This window comes from Tachysurus fulvidraco, chromosome 12 (genome assembly GCF_022655615.1).
Source record: "Tachysurus fulvidraco isolate hzauxx_2018 chromosome 12, HZAU_PFXX_2.0, whole genome shotgun sequence".
NCBI lineage: Eukaryota > Metazoa > Chordata > Actinopteri > Siluriformes > Bagridae > Tachysurus > Tachysurus fulvidraco.
The window spans coordinates 912,280-924,779 of record NC_062529.1 but is presented as its reverse complement, the minus strand read 5'-3'; the positions used below and the strand labels follow the sequence as shown (position 1 = coordinate 924,779).

Below are 12,500 nucleotides of genomic sequence, written 5' to 3'. Positions count from 1 at the left end.
TGAGAAGCAGGGCGCTTCAGTGTTTCTCGAAACCCGATCGCAAGCTTACAAAGTGTTAGCGATGTAATGTAGCGATGGTTTACAGCGGGTTAGTTAAACTAGTTAAGTAGTTAAGTGAACTAAAATGTTAATGATCTCCATACAGAGATTCTACATTGGGCTGGATATGAATGGTGTAATGTGTAAATCGTTAGCATGAGCTTTTAAAAATGCAAACCTGAGTGTGTAAAGTTCTACATAAGACGACTCACTAAGGTGAACTTCATCTCCTGAACTTTGAGTCTTATCACTTGTGATGAGTCCATCTTTATGGTCCACCTCTGAGACAAATGGACATTTTATAGACTTTTGGTTTGTGACGGTTCGTCCCGGAGAGCTGACGTTTCTCTGATTAAAATTCTAAGCGCTCACTGAAGTGAAGACGAACGAAGAAATCCGGTAATTAAACACCGAGACGACTTCATTAGACATTTTTGGCTCTTTTTTGATCATAGAGAAATCACCACCAGTTTTATCTTCGTTAACAGAAATAGAAACCGTCCCGTTCCGGTTTGTACCATAAAGACGGAGTGATTTTACCATTCTGAGAAGCTTTGATGGTGCATCGGGAGACACAGTCGCTGCCTGTAATTGGCTGTAAACCGTATCTACTCGACACAATGGCTGTTGTTCCTCAGCTTTGTGCAGAACCTAATTAAGCCTTGAGAGTGCGGCTGCGTCTCCCGGCGGCCTGCATGACCTCAAAACCCTGACTAATCCCACCAAAGCCCTCCATGTTCCCTCCTGACTGCTCACAGTGCTGAGTGAAGCTCCACTCAGACTCCTGATCCTCTTACAGAAGTTTGAAAAGAAATCACTTACCAACCAATCAGTCCGATGAGCAGCTTTATCTCGCTGCTTCAGTCCAAAGTCACAGCGTGTTCTTCGGCAGGTTCCTTGAGTTTTATTTATCTCTTGTATCAAAGTACGTAGCAATTTTGAACATAGTGCTAATGTTTTTGGCTGCGGTTTGTGAACGAAGTCGTTTGAATGAACTTCCTGTTGGACCTCAGGATTAAACCGACGCAGTCAGGAGGTTTGTCCCCCCCCCCCACCAGATGATTTTAAAACATGCCTGTGAGTTTGACGTGTCTCCTGCACTATAATCAGATTCATACGTGCTTTATTCTGTGCATTTATGAGCTAATCCTTTTGTCTCTCAAACCACCGACCGCTTTTTATGTGGTGGTTTGGCCCCGAATGGACGACAGCAGAGCTCGAGCTGGACGGAGAGAGTAAAAGTCAAGTAGAATTTTTTTTTTTTTAAAATAAATAAATGCATGCTCTCAAATTCAAACACACTGGAGACGTTGAGTTAGTGTGAGCCTCTCTCTGTCTTTCTCTCTACCTCTCTCTCTCTCTCTGCCCCCCCCCCCCGTCTGTCTCTTTTTCTCTCTACCCCCCCTCTCTGTCTCTTTCTCGCACTCTCTCTTTCTCTCTCCATCTCTCTCTCTCTCTCTCTCTCTCTCTCTCTCTCTCTCTCTCTCTCTCTCTCTCTCTCTCTCTCTCTCTTTCCCTTCTCTTAGCGATTAAGAGTCACACAGACTTACCACCAGTGTGGGAGTTTCCACGTGTGTGTGTGTGTGTGTGTGTGTGTGTGAGTCAGAGCTCAGTCTAACTTTGTCACTCAGAGAGCTCTTTTTTTTTTTGTCCGAGTCATGAGTTGGAGAGCTGGATTTCTCTCACTCGTGCTTCAAAGCATATTAGATTAAAGCTGTTCCACTCGGGTAAGGAAAGATGGATTTATTTTATTATTTTTTTGGCCACCACTTTGTTTCCTGTATAAGACTAGATTAAGGAGCGGATGTTTTGAAAAGAGCAGCGTGTGTAGCTTTGTTTGCTTGTGGCTCGCAGGTGTGTGTGTGTTTCTGGTATCTCTGTGAGTTTGGACTGGTTTTTACGAGCTCCTCGTTTAAAAGAGGTTTATTATTGCTTTATGATCGTCACTGAATGACTTTCAAAGTTACAACTTGGTTCTTTTCTTCATCGGCGACTGAATGAATCTGCTTTGTGTTGTTGCTCCGACTTTTCTGCCACATTGTGCACTTTTATTATCATCACACGATTGTTTGAGTTTATGCCAGGATGATGAATCTCTGCAGGAACATGCCAGGACAGCAGTGCTGAGTGTTAAACCTCGTCACTGTGTTACGCAGATAAAACATTACAAACTAAATCTCCATCACGTGTGTTTATGGATCTTTTAATGAAATTTTTGCAACATTAAAAACTTTCAGGTTTAAAGGTATAAAATATATTTTTAGCTGTGGGGTTTTTGGTTTGTCGGGTTGTTGCTAGGTGGTTGCTAGGCAAATGCTGTGCTATCACAGGTGATTGTGGGGTTTTAAGCTGTTCTCTATAGTTTCTCTTGCTAGGTGGTTGCTAGATTGTTGATGTATGGTTGCTATGGTATCACAGATGGTTGCTATAGTGTTGCTAGGTTGTTGCTATGGTGTCACAGATGGTTGCTATAGTGTTGCTAGGTTGTTGCTATTGTATCACAGATGGTTGCTAGGTTTTCACTATGGTTGCTATGGTATCACAGATGGTTGCTAGGTTGCTAGGTTTTCACTATGGTTGCTATGGTATCACAGATGGTTGCTATAGTGTTGCTAGGTTGTTGCTATTGTATCACAGATGGTTGCTATGGTGTTGCTCGGTTTTCACTGTATGGTTGCTATGGTATCACAGATGGTTGCTATGGTGTTGCTAGGTTGTCGCTATATTGTTGCTATGCTGTCACAGATGGTTGCTATGGTGTTGCTAGGTCATGAATATATGGTTACTTTGGAGTCACATTGGGTTGCTATGGTGATACTTGTTGGATTAATATGGGGTTGTTGTATGTGGTTGTTATTCCAGGTGTTTGCTAGGTAAAGTTTTTGTATGAAGTCACTTCCTGTGATTGGTGATAAAAATCTGCGTCTTTTTACTTAAACAGGGATCGAATAAGATGTAGTTGTGATGTGTCTCAGAGCTTCTGCCTGGATCAGGAACTTGGCTTAAGTGGTTTTTGGGTGTAACACAGACGCTTCATCACTCTGGACAAACATCTGCTGTGATTAATGATCTTACAGCAGAGAGGTTTGTTTATGGAGAAGCGTCTGAACTTTTTTATTTGATCATTTAATCACCAACCTTTAGATTTGAATCGTGAATAGAATTGTGTAAAATTACACGTGTCCTAAACGACATGCCCACCATGACACTGTGATATTTGGTGATCTTTCTTCTGCCACTCGAATGTACAACCCAGTTTCCCACCCATGTGACGTGATGTTAAACCCAAGGATCTCACGGTGTGGGTCTTTAAAGGTGGACAGGTTTGTAAGTGGGGAGTCGTGTCAGTGCTCCGACAACAAGGTTCTCCTCAGCAGATACCAGCAGCTCCGCTGAATCACTCAGGCTTTAGTGGAAACACACGTGGACCACAGCCTGAGTCACTGATGTTCTCCATGGAACTAACGGTCTGCTCCGTTTGCTCATGTCTGTGTCTCTACGACGACAAAATAAAAATATACGAATATTTCATATTTCTATTTTAAGTCGGTTCCAGTGGTGGCGTTTCGGCAGCAGACAGTGGAGCTGTATTTTTATTCAGGCATGAGTAAGACATTCCCTACACACACACACACACACACACACACACACACACACACACACACACACAAACTCTAATTCACTTCAGCTTTGCCTGAGGCACTGACTCTTACTCAGAGACGTGTCCTGCAACTTGTGATCTTCTGAGGGTTAATTAGTCTGTCTGTCTGTCTGGCTGTCTGTCTGTCTCACTCTGTTTCTGTACACCTCTCTCTGCATTTCCCTGTGTGTGTGTGTGTGTGTGGCTGAATGCCTTTTCTTTCCCAGTATTTGTGCTAAAATGGTAGAACCCTCATTGTTCTGTATCCTTCTTGCTGACTCGATTGTTTCCTCACTGAACTGCATCTTTCAGCTGGTCAGCATGAGAGTTCTCTCCTCTCCTCTCTTCTCCTCTCCTCTTCTCTTCTCTTCACTCCTCTTCTCTTCTCTTCTCTTCTCTTCACTCCTCATCTATTCACTCCTCTTCTCTTCTCTCATTTCTCTTCTCTTCTCCTCTCTTCACTCCTCTTCTCTAATTTCTCTTCTCTCCTCTCCTGCTCTGTGGAAGTAGCACTAACCGGCTTCGATGCTAATCTGTAGGTCAAACGAGGGAAAGTTTTGATGAATGAACGTATGAGGAGCAGATGTTCTCCTGATCCGGGCCTCTGATTTTCCCACATAGGTGCTGCGAACTTGATTTGACTAAAACCTTTTGCAAGTGCGTTGTGTCTTGTTTTCTTAAAGTACACCACTGTTCTCTGAAGTCAGTCATTTTCAAGGAAAACGTCCTTGGGAGTCCTATTTATTTATTTATTTATTTATTTATTTATTTATTTATTTATTTATTTATTTGTATATTTATTTATGCAATGGCTGGAAACAGTCCTTACAAGCATTTTCTGGCCATCGCTTCTTTGGCCTCCTTGTAAAGACGTTCAGCAACACAGATGAGAAAAAAGAAAGTTCTCTGGAAATCGTGCATTCGAAAATAAACGCTAATCGGCATAAAGGAAGCTTTCAAAAAGTTTTCCCAACCGTCGGGGCAAGACACGAATGACGTCTGGTCCGTGCCGGGTAAAAAATAGTGAGTAGCGGTTGAGGCTTAAACGGGAAGCTGACTGTGAAAATAAATAGATGGAGTTACTGAGTGGACACAACACGTTTTTGTTCATGTAACAGAAAGTATTTTGAATCTTTATGAATGTTTAGTGGGTTTGTTTGAGTCATCAGGAATGATGGATATGTTTAATAACTCGGTTGAGCTCATAAGAATGTTCTGTTTTTTTTTCTTTTTAATAACCTGCAGATGAATTCGACAGTCGGGCGCTTTGGTGACCAAATCATGATGATGGCTGTACAGATGGTGAAGCTCTAGTTCTGTACTGATTACTGATACTGGTAGGTTTTCTTTTAATATCATGAAATATTCTCTCTCTCTCTCTCTCTCTCTCTCTCTCTCTCTCTCTCTCTCTCTCTCTCTCTCTCTCTGTCTCTCTGTCTTTCTTTCTCTGTCTCTCTCGCTCTGTCTCTCTCGTGCTCTGTCTCTTTCTCTCTTTGTCTGTCTCTCACACTCTGTCTCACTCTCTCTCTCTCTCTCTCTCTGTCTCTGTGTCTCTCTATCTCTCTCTTTCGCTGTCTCACTCTTTCTCTCTCTCTCTCTCTCTCTTTCTGTGTCTCTCTATCTCTCTCTCTCGTGCTCTCTCTCCGTCTCACTGTCTCTCTCTCTGGCTCTTTGTCTGTCTCTCTCACACTGTCTCTCTGTCTCACTCTCTCTCTTTCTGCACCCCTCTCTCTCTCTCTCTCTCTCTCTCTCTCTCTCTCTCTCTTTTTCGCTCTGTCTCACTCTTTGTCTCTCTCTCTCTTTCTGCCTCTCTCTCTGTCTCTTTGTCTGTCTCTCACACTCTGTCCCTCTCTCTCTCTCTCTCCTGTGTGAGTTGTTTCAAGTGCTGCTCCATGAAATCACTTTTAACGCTTGGAGTTTATCCATCAGCTCGTAACGAATCCCAAATCACAGCTAATCAAAGCCACACCAAGTTCAATTTAATCTCAGGGGTTATGAAACTGTTGATGAGTGCTGCGTTACTGACGAGTTGTCTGTGTTCCAGGTCTGGGATGGGAAACTCGGAGAGCCAGTACAGCATCCAGGGATCTCGGAGCAGTAGCTTCTCTCTCCCTAATAGACACAAACCTTATTCAACCAAGCTCCGTTTTTCCAAAGAAGACGTTTTGACACCTCATGGCTGGTGGAGATCTGGATCACGGGGTTCTGGCTTCAAATCCAAAATGGTATCACGTGGCTGTTTGTCACACCACAAGTCTGATCAGCCGTCCATGTCCAGGCACTGTGACTACATCGCTAAAGGAAGAGAAGCAAAGGGAAAGATCAGTCCTCAGTGGAACGGTCCAGAAAGAGAACGTGTGGCGCAGCCGTCTAAGAACGGACATCCCGAGGAAAACGGACGTGAGTGTAACGGTCACTCTGTAAACGGGTGCAAGACGTCTGAGAAAAAGACCAAATCGGAGGAACTGGAAGATCACAGCAGCCCGAGAGTCATGATCAAGAGTGACGGCAGCGTTCGGGTCGAGTTCAGCCACATCTCTAAAAACTCAACACTTCCGGATGAGAACGGGGGTTCTGTCCAGCTGTTGAAGTTTTCCCCCACGTCACACACCATGTCCACTCCGGGTCGTGTATCCGCCCCGGCGGAAAGCAGCTCCATCATTAGAACCAACAACAGAAGCTCAATGAGTTCAGAAGGCAGCTGGTACGACTCGCCCTGGGGGCCCGGCGCAGAGCTGAACGACGAGGAGGACGTCTGCTCCTCACCCAACCGGGTATCAGAAACGCTTCCCTCGGTGCGCATAGAGTATTTCGACGAGCAGCTCCCCCCTCGTTATCTTTACCGGGACCCCATCATGGCCGCCACATTTCCCAACGCTCAAGATCTGACACTTGCAAATGATCTGCCGTTCAAACACAGGTCCTCGTTTGTGTGCGTAATGGAAGAACCTGTTCCAGAAGAGTCCTCGGGGGCAAGGCAGTACTCTTCCTTCACGTTGCCGTGTCCTAAACCCAAACCCATCGACGAGGACACCGGAAAGAAGGAAACGATCAGGAACAGAATGAGACGACTCAGTGACTGGACCGGGAGTTTGACCAGAAGGAAGAAGAAGTCGAAGGTAAGAGCACTTTAGCTGGAGAATAGTAAGCGAGGCAAGGCAGGTATTCATTAATTTCCTATAACAACGTCTCTGACAGTAGTGTAGCTACACAGCACAGGGTTATATTAATGGTACGTGGTGGTGTTTCTATAGTAACTCATTAAGGGGGAATTCAAAGATTTCAAGAATTCAAAAAATGTGTGTAATTGATGACTTGATGAAGATTTCCAGTGACCGAGCTTTGTAACGGTCAGCGGTAAAGCTGTAACCTTTCAACATCTTGCTGTGGAAAAAGAGAAATAAAACGCAACAGAACGTCCTGTTAGAGGCAATTAATCACCTCCACCTAATTGATATTTTCAACGTAAACCGCATACGAAGTGAAGTAAGTAACCTGACCAGATCTCTGCCGCGTCTGTGCAGCGTGCCGTCGTGGTCACGCTTGTTTTTGTCCCATGTGGTGAACAATATTGCTTGTCGCACCGTGCCAGCTGTCGGCTAGGACGAAGCCACGGGGCGTTACCAAATAAAACTGGTGACACGCCAGCGCAGACCTGTGCACCGGGAACACGGCGACGAGCTCCGAAACACTCGGTACATTCACTGTGTTCGTCTGGAATTTGCCAGATCGAGGATATGCTAATTTCCACGTGTGCGTCAACACCACGCCGGATCTCCAGCTACTTTATATAAACTCTGTCTATCAGGACAGTCAGGTTAGTGCTCGTGATCCGATGATATTAGCACGAGGCTGTGTGAGAAGCGTCAGGTGCTTCAGCGTTACTCGTGGAGATGGTTCCTGGTTCAGATTCGCTTCAGATCGGCTCTCAGCAGGCTCGAGTCCTCGCTCATGATGACGTGCCTCAGTGTTTTGGTCGTGGCTCCTTTCGTGTAGCGTTAGTTCTCTTCTATTTCGGCTCTAATCTGTGTTTTTGTGTGCCGAAGCAGTTGTGTTGCAATCGTACTCCAGCCATCGCCTGTTTTTTCCACAATTAACCCAGAAATACATAACCATAATTTACAGCCTGTGTTTATTCTCACGAAGGAAAATGAAAGGCGTAGCTGCTTCTCGCTGCCGTTGTGCTTACTAAGAAAAAATAAGAGTTAAAAATAAGTCAGTCTTTACAGTCAGGGTTTGTAAATAATAAACTAATTTTGCATTAAACACTGAATTAATGTTTTGCAATGTTTAACTTTTGCAGAAGTTAGACTAGTAATATATAAATTATTCAGAAATAAACACACAAAATAACGTGCAATAAAATAATAAATACTACTAAAACATATCTACTGAAAAAAAAGAAATCTGTCTGTCTGTCTGTCTGTGTCTGTCTGTCTGCCTGAGCAATTCCTTTACAATTCCAATTCATGTTTTTACCAGTCGATTATCTCTGATACGAAAAGCCAGGATTGTCCTTATTCACGGTAGCAGCTTCATGGAGGTTCCTTCCCCTTCTGTATTTACCTGCTCTGAAGCACACCGGCGTGGTTAGAATTATAGTTTTGTTTCTGGCATCATGCTGCAGCTGGCACACAGACATGGGATCAGCGATGTGAAGGGGCATCGACACTTACGCTCTCCTGTAATTACACACAGCTGCTGCAGAGAGGGAGGCTTTAAAGCAGAGATGTGGGGAAGGGCACTCAACCCGGGCCAGGTTGCTTCTGAAGTGCACTCTATTCTTTTTTTTTTTTTTTTGTTTCCTGGAGTGTCGTGTTGTCTCTCTGTCGCTCCGTGAAGGAGAATATCATTTACATGGAACATGAAGTTTTCTTTATGTTCTATCTTTAAGGCATTTTCTGTTTCACATGTCAAGATAAACAAACACACTAACCAGTAATATTCCCTTGATCTTTGTCAGTACAGTAAACTAGCTAACTCCTGGTTACTAGATTACTCCTGGTTATTAGATTACTTCTGGTTACTAGATTACTCCTGGTTATTATGCTCATGCTTACTAGATTACCACTTTTAAACCTTGCTAGTTTCTAGGATATAAAAATGAGGTGTTTTCGACCACTGTGTATGTTTTTTAAAAGAGATAACACTCGTAGTATTTCTAAAGTTACCCTTTAACCATATCCGAGGTCTTGAAGACATTTAGTTAATTAACAGTAACAGTGTTTTCTTGTATAGTATTGTGTTATTTATGTCTGTACCTTTGAGAGTCACAAACTGCTGGAACCAAATTCCTTGTGTGTGTCAACACACTTGGCCAATAAATCTGATTCGGATTCTGATTCTTTATCTTCGTTCTCTCACTCAGGAGCAGAGATATAAAGAACCTATCGATTGTTTCGACAGCGGTATAGACGGACTGACGGCCGACACCAGCTCCCCCTCTCAGTTGTCTAGCCTGCTGGGCTACCCCAAGGCCCAGTGTCGGGGCCGCTCCCAGTCCCAGGTGCTACCGTCCTGCGGCGATTCGTTAGGAGCCCTTCACTCAGGAACAGACGCTCTGCGACAGAACATCTACGACAACTTCATGAGGGAGCTGGAGACGAGCCACACGGTGGCGGGAAGCGGCGAGGAAAGAGGCGAGAACTCTGCAGAGGACACGGAGAGTAGCAGCCAGGAGACGGTGGGCTCCCTGGAGCAGCTGGATCTGCTGTGTGAGAAGGAGCAGGGCGTGGTCAGGAGAGCCGGCTGGTTGACCTTTAAACCTCTGCTAACGCTGCACAAAGACCGCAAGCTGGAACTGGTGGCCAGGCGCAAGTGGAAACAGTACTGGGTGACTCTTAAAGGTGTGTGTTCGTTTATTCTATCAAACACCAAAGCACGTGGTGTAAAGCAGGGGGAGTAAATCTTCGATCGGTGATTGCTGCTATGGCAACAGATCGTTGGCAAAATTTTAAAATAAAACTCAAAGAAGGGAGGGGGGGATATTTTAGGTATTAAAGATGGTGAGGGTTTGTTATTGATTACAAAAATCAATTAAAGGAAGTAAATTATCGGAATGATATTAATCCCAATTTATGTTTGTTGTTCTTCCAGGCTGCACGCTCCTGTTTTATGAGACGTATGGAAAAGGTTCTCCGGAGCAGGAGACTTCACCAAGCTACGCTCTGCTGGCTGAGGACGGGATCGTCCAGGCCGTCCCCGAACACCCAAAGAAGGAGAATGTGTTCTGCCTCAGCAACGTCTATGGTGACGTCTACCTCTTTCAGGTGGGTCCTGAGCGCTGGGAGTCAAAGTGTCTTTTTAGAAAACTTATTTATTTATTTATTTATTTATTTATGTGAAGGTCCCAACTGGGAATTGTAAGATCCTTTTGAAGGAGAAGGCATTGTAACAAACAAGAACTCGTGGAGGAATAAACACGTGTGTCAGAAGCTCCGTGTTAAACCACATCTCCAGAACGCATTTTTTTTTTTTTTTTTTTTTTTTTTTAGAAGCCATTAATTACTCGCTCTTTTTTCGAGTCACGGAGTTAGAACCCTGCCTACGTGTGTCCTGTGGAATGCCGGGAATTCGGAGCGCCCATGCGGAACGAATGTCCTACCAGCCGTCATGAAAAGCTCTGTTCACACTTCATCCCAGAAATCGGTAGCACAAACCCGACCGTGGGCTTTTTTTTTTTTCTCCTCCTCCGTCCAAAAGCTCGCAGCTGGTTTCTGCGCTCAAGCTGTTCGGTCCTGATAACCAGAATCTGACGCCAGACCACTTTGAGCACCTTCACATCAGCTTAGAGCTCTTTCTGGTTCAGGGTTTGAACCCTTAAAGGTTTTTTGTAATGCATTCCTGCACAGTTTTCCCACAAGGTTCTCAGATGTTCACGAAAACCCACTCTAAAGACGAGCGGTTCTTTAGAAGGTTTCTCTTCTCCAGTTGGAAACTCTCAGTTCTCAGGTTCTATGTAGAAAACTTAAGGCTTCTCCTAAGGATTGAGAACTCTTAAGGGCTCTACAGATAAAGTTCCTTTATCTTAAATGTTAACTGTGTACTGTTGGGTTCCTTGTGGGTTCTTTACGGTCTCTCAGCTTGAAAAAAAAACTAGAAACGATTCCACAACCTGTTTATTCCTGCCCGAGTTCTCCAAGTAAACGGAGACGTGAAACCGTAAAGCGAATTCATAATGATGCTGATTTTCATAATGAAAATGTTCTTCTGTGTGTTCTTCAGGCCACCAGCCAAACGGATTTGGAGAACTGGGTTACCGCGATCCATTCGGCCAGCGCGTCTCTGTTCGCTAAGCGTCACGGCAAGGAGGACACGTTGCTCCTGCTCCGAGGACAGATCCGCAGTCTGCTGCAGAAGATCGACATGGACGGAAAGATGAAGAAGATGGCGGAGCTCCAGCTGTCTATCGTAATCGATCCAAAGAACAGGAAGGCCATCGAGAACCAGGTGAGAGAACGGCGCAAAAGGGCGGAGCGAAGTGTATGCAAGACACTGGTCATGTGAATGACATTAAATTTGCACCAAACACATTTACATAGTGACTTTAAATGGATAAAAGGAATGTGTCAGCTTTTATGCACAAGGTTTTTCTTTCAGCAGGACATCACCGAAGCGTACAGCTGGGTTCTGTGGAGAACCTTTTATACGGTTCCCTCTCACGGACAAACGACCTTTTATTACCCACTTTTAGTGAAACGGGCATCTCGGACTGCTAACAGGGTTAAAGGGACTAACAGTGGAAACGGTTGTATATGGAACCTTTAAGGAATTCCCTGAAGAACCTTTTCACAAGATTGTGATTTTTGACTCCTCGTCGTTCTGCTTGCCATCTGATGGACTTCTTTCCCATGATGAAAGCTGGAGTGGAGTCGTTTCCAGGTTCTCAGTCACGCATATTGCCCCAGTGCAGGGGTCAGGAGGAGGCCAGAGGGCAGAGAACTGGGGCTTATCCTCGGGTGAGGGGTACTAGGCAGTGCGTGAGGAATTTAGGGAGGAGGGGTTAAGTTTGTCTCAGAAGCTGCACCTCTTTGAACTCCCATCTCTTTAAATCAGTGCCAGCCGTGTGTGTGTGTGTGTGTACGTGTGAGTGAGTGTGTGCATGTTTGTGTGTGTGAGTGAGTGTGTGTGTGTGTGTTACATGTCTATCTTCACCAAAGGAACAGAGACAATTTAAATAAAACTTCCAGGTCAGCTGAGCAGAAACTTGTAAAGTCGTCACTTTGTTCTCCAGTTTACTAGAAACTTTGAGCATAAATAAAGCTTTACAAACCAGTTGTTATTATTTGAATACATTTGCATATTAATGAGCGTCTTACTTCGTACAGAGACACAAACAGTGACGTTCAGCGCTAACGTTACACCTGCACGTCCTTCGTAGCCTGATGTTCTGTTGTCTCACGGAGCTTTATTGGGGTTCAGTCTTCATGAAGTCGTCCTGCTGTCAGTCCCGCGGTTAAACAGAAGGGTTTAAAAGCCGCAGCATGTCGTACGACATTTACTGTCATGTGATTTAGTCTAAATATTAAACGCTTCATAGCTGCTTTGTTCCAGAAATCCTCATTCCTCCCTCTCCCCCCCCCCTCCTCTCTCTCTCTAACTCTCTCCCTCTCCCCCTCTCTCTCTCTCTCTCTCTCTCTCTCTCTCTAACTCTCTCTCTCTCTCTCTCTCTCTCTCTCTCTCTCTCTCTCTCTCTCTCTGTCTTTCCCTCACTCTCACACTCTCTCTCTCTCGCACTCTCTCTCTCTCTCTGCCTCTCTATCTCTCTCCCCCTCTCCCTCTTTCTCTATCTCTCTCTCTCTGTCTGTACATTTTCTAATAG

General features: G+C 44.6%; 1 protein-coding gene across 3 annotated transcripts in view; it reads left to right on the top strand.

Moving 5' to 3' along the window:
• Positions 1 to 12,500, top strand: part of tiam2a (TIAM Rac1 associated GEF 2a) — a 68,269-nt gene that overhangs the window by 23,677 nt on the left and 32,092 nt on the right. For all 3 annotated transcript variants that reach the window (XM_047821359.1, XM_047821358.1, XM_047821360.1), the window contains exons 2-6: positions 4,925 to 5,016; positions 5,724 to 6,798; positions 9,048 to 9,525; positions 9,776 to 9,948; positions 10,904 to 11,128. In XM_047821359.1, coding sequence (XP_047677315.1) covers positions 5,731 to 6,798; positions 9,048 to 9,525; positions 9,776 to 9,948; positions 10,904 to 11,128 — 1,944 coding nt within the window. In that variant the 5' untranslated portion in view covers positions 4,925 to 5,016; positions 5,724 to 5,730. The remainder of the gene's footprint in view (positions 1 to 4,924; positions 5,017 to 5,723; positions 6,799 to 9,047; positions 9,526 to 9,775; positions 9,949 to 10,903; positions 11,129 to 12,500) is intronic.